Below are 18,109 nucleotides of genomic sequence, written 5' to 3'. Positions count from 1 at the left end.
CTGTGAGGTCGCCGGTCGTTGCTGAATGTCCAGCTTCATTTTTTGGTCGTCACTCTCCCGCTGTGACACACACATCGCTGTGTGTGACAGCGAGAGAGCGACGAAATGAAGCGATCAGGAGCCGGCACTGGCAGCTGCGGTAAGCTGTAACCAGCGTAAACATCGGGTAACCAAGGGAAGACCTTTCCCTGGTTACCCGATGTTTACGCTGGTTACCAGCCTCCGCTCTTGCTGCCAGTGCCGGCTCCTGCACTGTGACATGTGGCTGCAGTATGCATCGGGTAATTAACCCGATGTATACTGTAGCAAGGAGAGCAAGGAGCCAGCGCTAAGCAGTGCGCGCGGCTCCCTGCTCTCTGCACTGTGACATGTAGCTGCAGCACACATCGGGTTAATTAACCCGATGTGTGCTGCAGGAGAGCAAGGAGCCAGCGCTAAGCGCGGCTCCCTGCTCTCTGAACTGTGACATGTAGCTGCAGCACACATCGGGTTAATTAACCCGATGTGTGCTGCAGGAGAGCAAGGAGCCAGCGCTAAGCGCGGCTCCCTGCTCTCTGCACATGTAGCACAGCGACCTTATGATCGCTGCTTCTGCTGTGTTTGACAGCTAAGCAGCGATCATAACAGCGACTTACAAGGTCGCTGTTACGTCGCCGAAAATGGTGACGTAACAGCGACGTCGCTGTCGTTTAGTGTGACACCAGCTTTACGTCACAACAGGGGTGGACATCTCATTGGTGCAATCTGTGCAGCTGACAGCGGTCCTAGAGGTCAAGAGGCCACTAGCACCTACAAAGCAAGTGAAATTGTACATTTTGATGAGCTCTTGGGTTGCATACATTCCACATATTGTTCCTGCACGGGGCCCTTTTCTGTGTCCGCCAGTGCGTCACAGGCTAATACAAGTCTGTGAGAGCCATAGACCTGCATGTAAAGGATGACCTCTGGCTCACTCCATGAAATATTGCAGTGATCCGGTAGTTCATGGACTGCCTGAGAAAAAAAACACAAAAATAACTCACCAAATATTCAACGTGTGCACGTGGCATAAGATCAGCTAGAGCTGGAGTGGTGGTTTAATACAGTCATGTGCAGATTACACGTGTTTACACAGCAGAAACGCACTAAATGCACATATGCCTTTTTTTGCCTGCGGATTTTCCCCATCCATTGCAAGTCTATGGGAAAAAATCTGTACATGAAACTCCAGGTACCCGAAGAAAAAAACAGGTTTAGGATTTGAATCACGTACCGCAAGTCAGTTTATACTGAGGGAAAAAAAAGGGAGGGCAGAAGATTTCTATATATCCCATCCACTGCGCTAAAACCATAACAGGCTGCGTTTTCAATGCAGTGAAAATTAGAAATGTCAAAACTCACCAGATACACATTGTGGGCACAGTGGGCTAGTTAGTCTTGAACAGCCAGTTAATGAACATGTACACTAATATTCCCCTCAAAAAAAACAAAACACAAACACCACAACAGATACCTTTCCATCACAGTTAACATCAGTTGCATATGTGGGTGGTTTCCCAGGACTTTTGTAAAGGATGAAGTTTTGGCTGAAAATGGAGATAAGAAAAGTTACTTAGACCTTTAGAAAAAAATGTTTTCAAGTTTACAATTATAAAAAAAAAAATAAAATAAAATCGCTAGCTTAAAGGTTTGTAGATTCTTGTGGCATATGGTCTATAGATACAACTCCGCACGGAGAAGGGTAGAGGAGCCAGACACTTAATTCAAAGACAAAAAACAGGGTGCAAAATCCAGCGGACAAATATGTAGAAAAACTTTTTTCTTCAGTTAAAAAAAAAAAAATTAGTCTTTATTTCTTTAAAAAAAAAAGCCACTTCCAATGATTGGACCATGAAGAAGGCGTTCGGAAACGCTGAGACACGTAGTCCTGTGTGGTCATTACCCTTTTATTTGCCCTATAGTGTGAAACTTTTTTTTAAAGAAATGAAAATAAAGACTATTTTAACTAAAGAAAAAGGTTTTTCTACATATTTGTCAGCTGGATTTTGCACCCTGTTTTTTTGTCTAAAGTTTACAATTAGAGCAATGCAGTGCTGGCCACAGGTTATATATAGAGTTGAGAGAGTACCTAACTGTTCGTACTTGCTATATTCATAACTAGTACTGTCTAATACTCGTGTATTCATTCCTAATAGCGTCTGCAATGCAAGTCTATGGGGGAACTCGCAATGTAATGAGTAAGGCTACGTTCACATTTCCGTTGTTTTGCATCAGTCACAATCCGTCGCCTCGAGGAATTACGGTACCCGGCAAAATATTTTGCAGGAATCCGTTTTTTTCCCCATAGACTTCTATTAGCGATGGATTGTGACTGATGGCCTTGCATTGCATCCGCCGCCTGACGATCAGTCGTTTACTGACTTACCGTCCGGCGGGAGCAACGCAGAATGTAACTTTTTTTGTGCAGCGGATGGTTTTTTTTTTACTGTGAGCATGCGCACAGTAGAAAACCATGATCCACTGTAAATGCAGTTCCAGTGGCCTGAACGCTTAGCTGATCGCCCGGCCGCCGGCTTTTGTGAGCAGTCAGCTGTTCGCCCGGCAGCCGGCTGTGAACGATCAGCTGATCACCCGGCCTTTCTGAGCGCCGATTGCTCAGAAAAGCTGGCCTCCGGGTGATCAACTCATCGTTCAGAAAAGCAGCCGGTGAAACCGTTAAAAAAAAAAAAAACAAAAACAGATCTTTGTTTTGCAGCTTCAGTCACATCAGTTCTACCACTATCTGCAACACATCCGTTGCATCAGTCACACAACTGATGCAAAATAACGCAAATGTGAACATAGACTAAGCCGAATTCCACACTATTCGCTACTCGCATGAATAGTACAGCATTCGGGTTACTCATTACATTGCGAGTATTCCCCATTGACTTGCAGTGCACACACTATTCGGAATGAATATGAGTATTAGACAGTACTCATTATGAGTATAGCGAGTACGAATAGTTAGGTACTAGGCTCAACTGTAGTTACATAGCTTTCCTACATAGACAATCCTATATCTTTATCATTGTTGTGTAAAAGGCAGTCTATCACTTGAATTTGCATGGAGAACTGCTGTTTCTTCCACAAAACTGCACGGCCAAATGGGCCAACCAGTTTTCTAGGTAAAACAGCAGTTATCTGGCAAGTTATCAATTTTATGGTTTTCAGCCGCATACTTGGCCCTCTATTTGACTTGAGAAAAAAAATAAAAAATAAATAAAATCATATTTAAAGCAAGCTATTCATGTTGACCTACTAATTTTAGCTACTGTAGTGCATCCTTCGTGATAAATTTGATTAGCATTTTAGAATATATTTGTTACATGTGATAGTATTTGCTTTTGATAGATGAGAAGTGTTGAACAAGTACAAAGCCATGGTTATACATGAATTCATCAAGGATGGCATCTCCAACACCAGGCTTGATGAAAAGTCTACTGGAGTAAGAAGCGATATCTACATTGTGGACTACAAACCGTATAGGAAGTGGTCCTTGACTGGGGAGCCATGCTTAAGTCCTTTATAAACAAAATGGTCTCGGTCCTCCCCCTTGTTGCAGGAAAAATACAGGATGGAAAATAAACCTATCAGGCACGCTGAGGGTTAAGCTGAGCAGCTCCACTGTTTGGTCAGCAAGGAGTTTTTCCCTGCCCTAAGCTGAGGATTGGTGAAGGTCACATGTGCATTCTAAGCTCCTCCTTTCCCAGCCCCCCTTCCTGGTTTTGAATGTGGTGTCTACTTGGGCATAAAAGCCTTCTTTCCCGGTTCATCAGTGTCTTTACCGGTACCTGCTGAAAGGAGCATCCTACCCTTCCCTCCCTTATTGATATCTATGTATACACAATTTCTTTTATGTGAGTTTTTATTCTGTTTTCTATGTTTTTAGAATTACAAAAGAAAAGTTACAGTTGGTGGTAAAGTTAACTGGAGTTATATGACCTGAAGACGAACGTACCCAACGGGAGTCCACTGGTGCATAATGTTTTGGATTTGCAAGTAACTGGTTTTGGTGGTTCAATAGATTAAAAAGGAACCTGTCACCAGATTTGGGGCCTATAAGCTGCAGCCACCACCAGTGGGCTCTTATATACAGGATGTTAGAATGCTGTATATAAGAGTCCAGGCCGCTGTGCAGAACATAAAAAAACACTTTATAAATACTCACCTAGATGGTCGCTCTGGAGCAGACTGGTCGAATGGGAGTCTCTGTTCTCCAGGACCCACGCCTCCTCTTTTGGCCATCTTTGTTCTCCTTCTGAAGCCGGCATGCATGACGCGTCCTATGTCACACACTCGCCAGCACTGATGTCCTGCGTGTATGACTTAGGACGCGTCATGCACGCCGGCTTCAGAAGAAGGAGAACAAAGATGGCCGAAAGAGGAGGTGCCGGTCCCGGAGACACCCATTCAACCAGTCTCATGGTCGAATGCTGTATATAAGAGCCCACTGGTATAGGCCCCAAATCTGGTAACAGGTTCCCTTTAACAAGAAAAAGTTGGTTAAAAGAGAAATGCAAAATAATAAAAGAGAAGGCCGACCCTGTCCAACAAAAGTAAAGGTTGGTGTCTTTGTTTTGTGGCAACAAGGGGGGGGGGGGGGTTATACGGGAACACTGTGTTGTGGGTTTGGCTCACCAGTCTTAAGGAGGTGTACAATCTTGCAGGCTACCTGTGTGCCAGAATCAGAAGTCTACTATTTCACAACATTTTCTTGTATAAATTCTAGGAGTTAGGAAGGTACAGATTTCAACAATTGTGCTCATCCCATGCCCTGCAGCAATTTCCAGCTTTTTTTATGTACAGTGTAATAAGAATTAAAATTGAATAGCTCACGGATGGCACAGATGTGGGCAATTTTGACTTCAGATCAAAAACAGACATGAATCTTTGCAGACTGTCTGCAAAAAAAATTATGGAAATTGGAACAGCACCATGAAGGATGCGTTCATGAAAAACTGATGTGAATAAAGCCTTAGATTTGGGAAGGTACTGATGACACCCTTCAGGGCATGCGCACATGACGTCTTTTTTATGTGGGTAAACCCACTGAGTTTCCAACTGGAAGATGCTACAGGAAATGCCGGCTTTTGTGGCTCCTGAAGAATAATTTTTAGTCATTTCTGGAGCAATTTTAGTGTTTTTTGGCTGTTGGTGGTTTTGAGCATTTTTTTTTTCTTCAGCTTTGTTGGTGTTTCTACTGGTGATTTCTGTACATGCTTCATAATTCCATTCAACCATGAAGAAACCATTACAGTTTTTCAAGAAAAAAACAAAAAACACAAAACCATCAAAAATACTCCAGAACATCGTTTTAGCCTTTTAACTTGTATTATAAAGTTTAGGCATCTTCAGAGTGGAAGTAGCCTGAAGCATTGTCCGCTAACATTTAACCGCTTGGCATCTTTGGAAACCTGAAGCGGCTACTAAAAAAAAAAAAATAAAAAAAAAAAAAGAAACTGGAAAAAAAATGAACTTCAAGTTGTTTTTACATAGAAATGCATAAGTTTAGTCTTTAGTTAGCATTTTATTCACGCACTTAAAAGTGTGCCCATCTAGAAAAAAATGTTAAGTGCACATACCCTTAGATAAACTATTATACCACTTATGACAAAAGGTATAAAATTGACACTCACTTGAAAATTAAGGAAAGAGCCGTAATCTCAAGTTGACCTGCACTCTCCTATATGAAAAAAAGAAGAGCAAGAAAAACAAACATAAAAGAAAATGGTTTTCTAAATGGTGAATGATTAAACAAGTCATCATATGCCCTATAACCGACTAAATGGAAGCAGGTCCTCTATTCAGGATCCTAATCAGTTGGCCGGAGAAGAGAACATTTCTGTAAGGCAACTTGCATTACGCCAACATATTGATTTGAATGACATACAGTAAGTCTAATGCTTTATTGCCAATTTTCTTCATAGATCCATAAATTACAGTTGATTCACAAGTGTCACACCACTGACTGCTGTATTTTGCCATTTAAAGGCCTTCTTGTGAAAAAGTGTCGAAACATGAATAGACGGAGATGATTCTTTCGGTCTACTAGAGCGCTAGTAAATCGGTTGCCAGTGGTTTAAATAAAGATACTTTATTGCTGAGCTCCTGTTAACATACTACGCGTTTCAGTAATCCACTGTTGCTTTCATCAGGTATAGCAGGAGCACCTTACAGACATTACATTTATAGATAAAAAACCCCACAAGTGAAACTTTTGGGTGTGCCATAGATTAGATCACTAGATCTTTTACCCATTAACCCCTTGGGGGCTAAAATCTTATTACAAAACATTAGATAAAAAGACAGATAAAAACAGTTTAAATGTTATATTAAATATATACACACATACATATACACACACACATATATACACAAACACATATATATATATATATATACCCACACATACATATGCATAATATATATACACATGTATATATATATATATATATATATATATATATATATACACATATATATATATACACACACACATATACACATGCATACATACATATATACACACACATACATGCATATGTATATTATAAAGCCCCAATCCTTTTGGTTCCAGGGGTCCCACTTTGGGATGCATACCCTGCGGGCACTGTCTTGCCTGCGCCAATGTCGTCCGCTCATGCTCTTTCACTAGTTCTGACTCCCAACGTTCTTATTTGATTAGACACCGGATTTCTTGTAGCACAACTAATGTCATCTATTATGCTACCTGTAATTGTCCTCTTATTTACGTTGGTCTTACATCTAGGGAGTTACGGATACGTGTGAGAGAGCATGTGCGGGACATTGGCGCGGCCAGGACAGTGAATGATTTTTCTTTGCTTAAAACCTTACCCCGCCATTTCAAAAAATTCCACGATTGTGACCCGAGATCGCTGAAAATTCGGGGGATTGACGTAGTCCATAGTGGTATTAGGGGTGGTAACATCAAAAAGATGCTTTCCCAAAGGGAAACAAAATGGATTGTGGCTTTGGACTTGGTCGCTCCTAAGGGTCTTAATGAAACCTTGAGTTTTGCTTCATTTTTATAATAATGTCCTTGGTTTTCCAGTTCAATAACAGTGCCTGGTGTTTGTGGTTTTTAATCTTCTGTTTTTAATTACCTTTTTTTATTCATCTTTGTTTTTAGTTTCACTTTTGTTTTGCCACATGTCCTCTTATGACTCCTACTGAAATGATTTGGACCCGATAACCCTGAAATCTACCAAAAACTACGGACGTCATTACATCAACATGTCATCTTTGGGATTTTCTTCGTTATGACCATTACTATTTACTATTACGGCGATATTATGCTTTGTGTCTTAGCTTGATGATTGTTTTTGCCACCTTTGAACTTAGCTTATAATAATCTGTAATGGTATATGCTCTTTTTATGCTTAATGTATTTTGTATTTTCATCCTGTCTTATTCTGAATATTCGTAGATACTTGCATATTCTCCCCTGTTTGTTCACGTCCTCTTTCTGTCCATTCACTGCTTTCGGAGTCTTGTGTGCATGCGCGCGGCGGCCCTGCGCCTCCCGGCCGCGCTCCGGAGTCTTGATGGAGTCCGCGCGTGCGCGGGGGTCTGGGCAACTATTGCTCGGGCTCCCGCGCATGCGCCTGACTCCTTGACTGCCGGGGCTGCGAAACGGGGGGCGTTCTTTGGCCGGCCCGCGCATGCGCCTTCCTGACTCCGGAACGCTGAATCCTATTCGCGGTACAATTACCGCGGTAGTATTTAGGAGTCGCACAGACCGGACATGTGCACCTTTCCCCACTTTCCCCCATGATGAAGCGGCAAGCGACTTTTTCTTAAAGCCGCGAAACGTACGTCGGGCCTCCCTGTACCACCGGACTCAGGTATAATGTATTCCGCAGTTATTACTCTATTTGGGATTGTTTGATTATCTTATTTGATCTAACTTCAGGAATTTGCCTGTATGGATTCTTAGCCTCCCTTACACTTTCTACGGGACAAATTGACTTGGCTTTAGTAATCCTGCCTATATCTTTTTTAGGCTAAATACCCTGCCTTTCTGCTATAGTGTTTTGATGGATATCAGTGTACTACGGCATAACCCCCCTCATTTTATCTTTTTGAAAGCCTTATACGATTTGTAACACTTTCTGATGGGGCTGCACGATTTATATATGTATATTCCCTCAAATTGATTATACAACACCATTGCAGCTATTTATATGTACACAGGCTCTCTTTTCCTGTTTTTTTCTATACACTTATCCCCTTTGCTTACTGGCCAGTGATTAGGGTCCTTTATCTCTGCTGGGGATTCTCTCAGTTTATAATGGGTACATCCCTTTACTATATAGGCCTGTGACTGGTACCGTTTTTTGGTGAATTTTCTTTTCCTCATTGTATGCATCTGGCCAATGCAGACTTGGGGTTAAGTTCTTTTCCCTCTTACGGTTATCATGCCCACATCTCTCTATTGAGATTCGATGGTCTATTCAAAATTTCCCCCTTGCTTACATGCTGGTGATTTAGAGACACATATCCCTATCAGAGATAAGATACTCTCTACCCATCTTGATGCTTATTTGCCAGTGATTTTGGCTATATTGTATGTGAATACTACTATTTACCCATCTTGATGTTTACTTGCCAGTGATTTTGGCTATACTGTTTGTGAATATTACTATTTACCCATCTTGATGCTTATTTGCCAGTGATTTTGGCTATATTGTATGTGAATACTACTATTTACCCATCTTGATGTTTACTTGCCAGTGATTTTGGCTATACTGTTTTTGAATACTACTATTTACCCATCTTGATGCTTATTTGCCAGTGATTTTGACTATACTGCTTGTGGATACTACTATTTTCCTGTTGTCCGTACCAGGCCATTGTTCTGTTCTTTACCATCTGCCTCTCCCCTCCTCCCTAAAATTGTATATTATCATTGTGATTTTTTGCACTTGCACTTTAAAATTCTATTTAATAAAATTTATGAACTTTTTTCAGCAAATTTGCTCGTGTTCTCCTCTTTTTGACACATATATATATATACTTATATATATATTATATATATATATATATATATATATATATATATATATATATATATATATATATACATACACACACACACACACACACACACATCCATTAAGATCTTTATATGAAATATTTTTTCTATAACTGTAAAGAAGGGAATTTTGTTTACTTACCGTAAATTCCTTTTCTTCTAGCGCTAATTGGGAGACCCAGACAATTGGGTGTATAGGCTATGCCTCCGGAGGCCGCACAAAGTATTACACTCAAAAGTGTTAAGCCCCTCCCCTTCTGCCTATACACCCCCCGTGCTCCCACGGGCTCCTCAGTTTTGGTGCAAAAGCAAGAAAGAGGAAAAAGAATTAGAAACTGGTTAAAAGTAACTTCAATCCGAAGGAATATCGGAGAACTGAAACCATTCAACATGAACAACATGTGTACACAAAAAAAACAGGGGCGGGCGCTGGGTCTCCCAATTAGAGCTAGAAGAAAAGGAATTTACGGTAAGTAAACAAAATTCCCTTCTTCTTTGTCGCTCTATTGGGAGACCCAGACAATTGGGACGTCCAAAAGCAGTCCCTGGGTGGGTAAAATAATACCTCATAATAGAGCCGTAAAACGGCCTCTTCCTACAGGTGGGCAACCGCCGCCTGAAGGACTCGTCTACCTAGGCTGGCATCCGCCGAAGCATAGGTATGCACCTGATAGTGCTTCGTGAAAGTGTGCAGGCTCGACCAGGTAGCCGCCTGACACCTGCTGAGCCGTAGCCTGGTGCCTCAAAGCCCAGGACGCGCCCACGGCTCTGGTAGAATGGGCCTTCAGCCCTGAGGGAACCGGAAGCCCAGCAGAACGGTAGGCTTCGATAATTGGCTCCTTGATCCACCGAGCCAGGGTTGATTTGGAAGCCTGTGACCCTTTACGCTGGCCAGCGACAAGGACAAAGAGTGCATCCGAGCGGCGCAGGGGCGCCGTACGAGAAATGTAGAGTCTGAGTGCTCTCACCCAATCTAACAAGTGCCAATCCTTTTCACATTGGTGAACTGGATGAGGATAAAAAGAAGGTAAGGAGATATCCTGATTAAGATGAAAGGAGGATACCACCTTAGGGAGAAAATCCGGAACCGGACGTAGAACCACCTTGTCCTGGTGAAACACCAGGAAAGGGGCTTTGCACGACAATGCTGCTAGCTCAGACACTCTCCGAAGAGAAGTGACTGCAACTAGAAAAACCACTTTCTGCGAAAGTCGTGAGAGGGAAATATCTCTCATTGGCTCGAATGGTGGTTTCTGAAGAACCATCAGAACCCTGTTGAGATCCCAGGGTTCTAACGGCCGCTTGTAAGGAGGAACGATGTGACAAACCCCCTGCAGGAACGTGCGTACCTGTGGAAGCCTGGCTAGGCGCTTCTGGAAAAACACAGAGAGCGCTGAGACTTGTCCCTTAAGGGAGCCGAGCGACAAACCCTTTTCCAGTCCAGATTGAAGGAAGGACAGAAAAGTGGTCAAGTCAAAAGGCCAGGGAGAAAAACCCTGAGCAGAGCACCACGACAGGAAAATTTTCCACGTCCTGTGGTAGATCTTGGCGGACGTTGGTTTCCTAGCCTGTCTCATAGTGGCAATGACGTCTTGAGATAACCCTGAAGACGCTAGGATCCAAGACTCAATGGCCACACAGTCAGGTTGAGGGCCGCAGAATTCAGATGGAAAAAAACGGCCCTCGAGATAGCAAGTCTGTTCGGTCTGGTAGTGTCCACGGTTGGCCGACCGTGAGATGCCACAGATCCGGGTACCACGACCTCCTTGGCCAGCCTGGAGCGACGAGGATGGCGCGGCGGCAGTCGGTCCTGATCTTGCGTAACACTCTGGGCAACAGTGCCAGCGGAGGAAACACATAAGGGAGCTGAAACTGCGACCATCCTGAACTAAGGCGTCTGCCGCCAGAGCTCTGGGATCTTGAGACCGTGCCATGAACACTGGTACCTTGTTGTTGTGCCGGGACGCCATGAGGTCGACGTCCGGCACCCCCCAGCAGCAACAGATCTCCTGAAACACGTCCGTGTGAAGGGACCATTCCCCTGCGTCCATGCCCTGGCAACTGAGATAGTCTGCTTCCCAGTTTTCCACGCCTGGGATGTGAACTGCGGATATGGTGGATGCCGTGGCTTCCACCCACATCAAAATCCGCCGGACTTCCTGGAAGGCTTGCCGGCTGCGTGTGCCGCCTTGGTGGTTGATGTATGCCACCGCTGTGGAATTGTCCGACTGAATTCGGATCTGCTTGCCCTCCAGCCACTGCTGGAACGCTTTCTGGGCAAGATACACTGCCCGTATTTCCAGAACGTTGATCTGAAGCGAGGACTCTTGCTGGGTCCACGTACCCTGAGCCCTGTGGTGGGGAAAAAAACGCTCCCCACCCTGACAGACTCGCGTCAGTCGTGACTACTTCCCAGGGTGGGGGTAGGAAGGATTTCCCCTTCGATAACGAAGTGGGAAGAAGCCACCACCGAAGGGAAGCTTTGGTCGCCTGAGAGAGGGAGACTGTCCTGTCGAGGGACGACGGCTTCCTGTCCCATTTGTGTAGGATGTCCCATTGAAGGGGACGCAGGTGAAACTGCGCGAAAGGGACTGCCTCCATTGCTGCCACCATCTTCCCCAGGAAGTGCATGAGGCGCCTCAAGGGGTATGACTGGCCTTGAAGGAGAGATTGTACCCCTTTCTGTAGTGACCGCTGCTTGATCAGCGGAAGCTTCACTATCGCTGAGAGGGTATGAAACTCCATGCCAAGATATGTCAGCGATTGGGCCGGTGTCATATTTGACTTTGGAAAATTGATGATCCACCCGACACCCTGGAGAGTCTCCAGGGAAGCGTCGAGGATGCGTTGGCATGCCTCTTGAGAGGGTGCCTTGATCAGCATCCAAGTACGGGATCACCGAGTGACCCTGCGAGTGTAGGAGCGCTACTACAGTAGCCATAATCTTGGTAAAAACCCGTGGGGCTGTTGCCAGGCCGAACGGCAGTGCCACGAATTGAAGGTGTTCGTTTCCTATGGCGAAGCGCAAGAAGCGCTGGGCTCTGGAGCAATCGGTACGTGGAGATAAGCATCTTTGATATCGATCGATGCAAGAAAATCTCCTTGGGACATTGAGGCGATGACGGAGCGGAGGGATTCCATCCTGAACCGTCTGGTTTTACATGTTTGTTGAGCAGTTTCAGGTCCAGGACCGGGCGGAAAGACCCGTCCTCCTTTGGGACCACAAACAAGATGGAGTAAAAACCGTGGCTCAGTTGCTGAAGAGGAACCGGGATCACCACTCCTTCTGCCTTCAGAGTGCACAGCGCGCCTGCAGAAGAGCCTCGGCTCGCTAGGGAGGCGGGAATGACCTGAAGAATCGAGTCGGGGGACGAGAGGTGAACTCAATCTTGTAACCGTGAGACAGAATGTCTCTCACCCAGCGGTCTTTTATTTGTGGCAGCCAGGTGTCGCAAAAGCGGGAGAGCCTGCCACCGACCGAGGATGCTACTAGAGGAGGTCGAAGTCATGAGGAAGCCGCTTTGTTAGCGGCGCCTCCGGTGGCCTTTTAAGGACGTGACTTAGACCGCCATGCCTGAGAGTTCCTTTGTTCTTTCTGAGACCTTTTGGACGAGGAGTATTGGGACCTGCCCCGCCCTGAAAGGACCGAAACCTCGACTGCCCTCTCCTCTGTTGGGGTATGTCCTGTTTGGACTGGGGTAAGGATGTATCCTTTCCCTTGGATTGTGTGATGATTTCATCCAGACGCTCGCCAAACAGCCTGTCGCCAAAATTGGCAAACTGGTTAAGCGCTTTTTTGGAAGCAGAATCTGCCTTCCATTCCCGTAGCCACAAGGCCCTGCGGAGTACCACCGAATTGGCGGCCGCGACCGCCGTACGGCTCGCAGAGTCCAGGACAGCAATAATAGCGTAAGACGCAATTGCCGAGGTCTGGGTGGTAATGGGTGCCACTTGTGGCGCGGCCGTGCATGTGGCCCCGGCGAACTACAAGTCCCAGCCGCGCCGCAGTTTCCCATGGCAGCGGCGGTTAGCGCGGTAGCCCCTACATATAAAACACACTCAGCGACGCTGAGTGTGTAATGGCACAGTTTAACCCGGTCAGCGCCGCGGTCCCCGGTGCACTAGCACACCCAGCAAAGCTGAGGTGTTGCCGTGCGCGGTCCCCACAGGGATACAGAGTACCTTCACGTAGCAGGGCCATGTCCCTGAACTGTACCCGGCTCCTATCCAGCAGGCTCCACAGGAGTTGTGGATGAAGCACGGTCTCAGTGCCTGGAGACCGATAAGATCCCACTTCACCCAGAGCCCTGAGGGGGATGGGGGAGGAAAGCAGCATGTGGGCTCCAGCCTCCGTACCCGCAATGGATACCTCAACCTTAACAACACCGCCGACAAGAGTGGGGTGAGAAGGGAGCATGCTGGGGGCCCTATATGGGCCCACTTTTCTTCCAACCGACATAGTCAGCAGCTGCTGCTGACTAATCTGTGGAGCTGTGCTGTGCGTGTCTGACCTCCTTCGCACAAAGCAAAAAACTGAGGAGCCCGTGGGAGCACGGGGGGTGTATAGGCAGAAGGGGAGGGGCTTAACACTTTTAAGTGTAATACTTTGTGCGGCCTCCGGAGGCATAGCCTATACACCCAATTGTCTGGGTCTCCCAATAGAGCGACAAAGAAAGGATTTTTCAACTATTTAAAAAATGTAGGAATGATAAAATTTAACACTTAGAATCAGTATATCATAACTTCTATATTACACTTGACCTATATTAGATATAAGTATCTTTATATTCCATCATGTATCCATATTTTCAGTTCTACATCCCCTTGGTAGCCCATTATTGTACATGGATCTGTTTTTCATAAAAAGGGAAAGAAAGGAGGTGTTTTATCTTTTTTCCAACTTATTCCGAATAGTATAGAGGCAAGCTATTGGATATTTAAACTTGGAACACTAGCCCCAGAAGGAGATAATTTAACACTGGATAATGTTGCCAAACAATAAATATTCGATTCTAACCTGGTACATAACCTACAGATTATACAATAACTGCTATACACGCGACGGTGTCGCTGGGGGTCCGGCTGGCGGTGTGGCGCGCCGGGTCGCTGGTGCGGTCTGCCGGGATTGCACATGGGAGGTCTTCGTGACGCCGACCGCGTGTGCAGTCTCGGTGGGTCATATCTGCGATCTGGTGTGTCGCGTTGCTGGTGGGGTTGCTAGCGACAACGTGCCATGTATAGCGCAGTCTATAATTTCTATATTGCCTCTATACAATTCGGAAAAAGTTGGAAAAAAAGATAAAACACCTTTCTTTCCCTTTTATGAAAAACAGATCCACGTACAATAATAGGCTACCAAGGGGATGTAGAACTGAAAATATGGATACATGATGGAATATAAAGATACTTACCGTATTTTTCGGACTATAAGACACACCTGACCATAAGACGCACCCTGATTTTAGAGGAGGAAAATGGGAAAATAAAATTTTAAGCAAAAAATGTGGTCATAACACACTTATGGGGTAATGTCCTGCTCACATACTCCCCATTTCTGCTCACATACTCCCCAGGCTGCTCATAACAAACCCTTATCCTGCTCATATACCCCTATCATCCTGGTGTATGGCTGCATCCTGTGGCACATTAAAAAAAATAAACGTTCATACTCACCTTACCTCACCTCACTCCCTGCAGCACCACTCCTCTTACCTTCTATGTCGGCGGCAGCGCCGCTGAGTGGAGCCGTCCCCGTTCCCCTGCAGCATCGCGATCTCCCCCTGTCTGTCCCGTGTGGACACGTGCGCACAGCGATGACGTCATCGCTGTGCGCGGCGCTAGTCTCTACGCAAGTCAGCTGACCGGAGGAGATAGGAGGAGATCGCGGTGCTGCAGGGGAACGGTGAGTAATGTGTAATGATTCACTGCACCCCGCGCTGATGATGATGCGCGGGGAGCAGTGAATACAGCCGCACATGATCACTCCAGGCTGTAGTTGCCAGGGGTGATCATGCGGGCCGACTGTTTATCCCCCGCCCATCTGTCAGTGCCAGCTTCAGCGCTGAGAGATGATGGGCGGGATGATGGGCGTGCATATTAAATGAGCGGGTCCACGTGGTCACGGCAGGCTGCTACAGCCTGCTCGTGCCCCCGTTGACGCGCTCCACCGCTGCACCCTCATTCCCCGCAGCCCTGAATTCAGACCATAAGACGCACCCCCCACTTGCCCCCAACATTTGGGGGAAAAAAGTGCGTCTTATGGTCCGAAAAATACGGTAATGTAAAATAGAAGAGTTATGATATATTGATTCTAAGTGTTAAATTTTATCATTCCTACATTTTTTAAATAGTTGAAAAATCTTTTTACAGTTATAGAAAAAATATTTCATATAAAGATCTTAATGGATGTGAGTATACACATATATATTTATTTTAAACAAACTGTTTTTATCTAATGTTTTTTTTATAAGATTTTAGCCCCCAAGGGGTTAATGGGTTGAAGATCTAATTATCTAATCTATGACACACCCAGAAGTTTCACTTGTGGGTTTTTTTATCTATAAATGTAATGTCTGTAAGGTGCTCCTGCTATACCTGTTGAAAGCAACAGTGGATTGCTGAAATGCATAGTGTGTTAACAGGAGCTCAGCAATAAAGTATCTTTATTTAAACCACTGGCAACCGCTTTACTAGCGCTCTAATAGACCGAAATAATCATCTCCATACATACCTACTCCCTTCGGCTGCTTTCACACATCAGTTTTTTTTTGCAACAGGCTCAATCCGGCTCAAAAATCTATGCAACGGATGTGGCGAAAAAAAACGTATCCGTTGCATAAGTTTTTCCATGCGGCCCGTCCGTTTTTTGACGGATCCGGTATGATACTGAGCATGCGCAGTTCAAAAATTGCATCCGGCGTCCTTAGGCTTGCATTGTAAATCGCGCCGGATCAGGCGCGATGCGGTTTTTCGCCGCAGACAAAAAACGCTGCAAGCAATGTTCCATGCGCCCGCCGCACCGGCTAAATATGCCGCATACGGCAAAAACGGATGCAATGCAAGGCCATGCGGCACAATCCGGAGCTAATTCAAGTCTATGAGGAAAAAACGCATCTGGCGGCAAAAAAAAAAAAACTGATTCGTTTTTTCTGCAAAGCGCCGGATTGTGCCTGATTGCAAAAAACTGATGTGTGAAAGCAGCCTTAAAGGGAAATTCGGATGTAGCTGCTTAGAATAAAGGACCTGCCAAGTTTAATTAGGGATTATGCTGGAGGACGAAGATCGCACAGGTACTCTGAGATCCATGGTGCCGGTGGAATCAAGGAGCCAGGAGCGAGGCTAAGTCCAGACCCAGCAACCACACCAGCGATAACAAGAGTGGAGGAAGTTCCCTCACCTGGAGGATTCATACACATACAACTGGGGTTGTGCGGGGGCACACAACCTCTTCAGGTGACCAGTTCTATGTTTAAACCTAAGATTTAATCCACGGGTGCTTCTCATATGCGCTTTTCTGTTTTTATTTACAGAAACATGAATAGAAGCTCAAACAGTTTAGTAAAGGTACCTTCAAACTAAGCGACGCTCCAGCGATCCCACAAGCAACCTGACCTGGCAGGGATCACTGGAGCATTGCTACACGGGTTGCTGGTGAGCTGTCACACAGGGAGATCTCACCAGCAACCAGTGACCAGCCCCCAGCCAGCAGCGCCGCGTGGAAGCGATGCTGCGCTTGGTAACTAAGGTAAATATCGGGTAATCAACCCGATATTTACCTTGGCTACCAGCGCACACAGTTTAGTGCTGGCTCCCTGCACTCCTAGCCAGAGTACACATCGGGTTAATTACCCGATGTGTAGTCTGGCTATGTGAGAAAGGGAGCCGGCACTGAGAGCGGCAGACGCTGGTAACGAAGGTAAATATCGGGTAACCAAGGAAAGGGATTCTTGGTTACCCGATATTTACATTGGTTACCAGCGTCCGCAGAAGCCGGCTCCTGCTCACTGCACATTCAGTTGTTGCTGTCTCGCTGTCACACACAACGATGTGCGCTTCACAGCGGGAGAGCAACAACTAAAAAATGGTCCAGGACATTCAGCAACAACCAGCGACCTCACAGCAGGGGCCAGGTTGTTACTGGATGTCACACACAGCAACATCGCTAGCAACATCGCTATTGTGTCACAAAAGTCGTGCCTCAGCAGCGATGTTGCTAGCGATGTTGCTTAGTGAGACGTGGCCCCAAGTGAAGGATCGCCAAACAGTTTAATTTACACAAGTAACAAGAACCTTTTCTCAAAAGGGGTGATAAAATCTCTGATCACTGGTGTCGCACTACTCTTATCTTCATAGCACTGGTCAGGATTCACCAAAGCAGCAGTCATTCGTTACTAAAGCTGGGTTCACACATAGCGAGAGCGATGTCGCTGTTACGTCACCATTTTCTGTGACGTAACAGCGACCTTGTAAGTCGCTGTTATGATCGCTGCTTAGCTGTCAAACACAGCAGAAGCAGCAGCGATCATAACGTTGCTACATGTACAGAGAGCAGGGAGCCGCGCACACTGCTTAGCGCTGGCTCCTTGCTCTCCTAGCTACAGTACACATCGGGTTAATTAACCCGATGTGTACTGCAACTACATGTCACAGTACAGAGAGCAGGGAGCCGCGCACACTGCTTAGCGCTGGCTCCTTGCTCTCCTAGCTACAGTACACATCGGGTTAATTAACCCGATGCGTACTGCAGCTACATGTGCACAGAGCAGGAGCCGGCACTAGCAGCAAGAGCGGCGGAGGCTGGTAACGAAGGTAAATATCGGGTAACCAGGGAAAGGTCTTCCCTTGGTTACCAGATGTTTACAGTGGTTACAGCTTTCCGCAGCTGCAAGACGCCGGCTCCTGCTCCTTGCTCGCTTCCTTTCGTCGCTCTCTCGCTGTCACACACAGCGATGTGTGCTTCACAGCGGGAGAGGGACGATGAAAAAATGAAGCAGGACATTCAGCAACAAGCAACGACCTCACAGCAGGGGCGAG

At 45.8% G+C, this 18,109-nt stretch overlaps 1 protein-coding gene across 1 annotated transcript in view; it reads right to left on the bottom strand.

Moving 5' to 3' along the window:
* ALG13 (ALG13 UDP-N-acetylglucosaminyltransferase subunit) overlaps positions 1-18,109 on the bottom strand; it is a 302,253-nt gene that overhangs the window by 128,442 nt on the left and 155,702 nt on the right. Inside the window, exons 10-11 of the mRNA XM_075324885.1 lie at positions 5,658-5,704; positions 1,493-1,565 (exon numbers count right to left, since the gene is read on the bottom strand). Coding sequence (XP_075181000.1) covers positions 1,493-1,565; positions 5,658-5,704 — 120 coding nt within the window. The remainder of the gene's footprint in view (positions 1-1,492; positions 1,566-5,657; positions 5,705-18,109) is intronic.

The sequence above is a fragment of the Anomaloglossus baeobatrachus genome, chromosome 9, assembly GCF_048569485.1.
Source record: "Anomaloglossus baeobatrachus isolate aAnoBae1 chromosome 9, aAnoBae1.hap1, whole genome shotgun sequence".
In the NCBI taxonomy this organism is placed as follows: Eukaryota; Metazoa; Chordata; class Amphibia; order Anura; family Aromobatidae; genus Anomaloglossus; species Anomaloglossus baeobatrachus.
The sequence above is the reverse complement of the archived record's forward strand: the minus strand, read 5'-3'. Positions and strand labels throughout refer to the sequence as shown.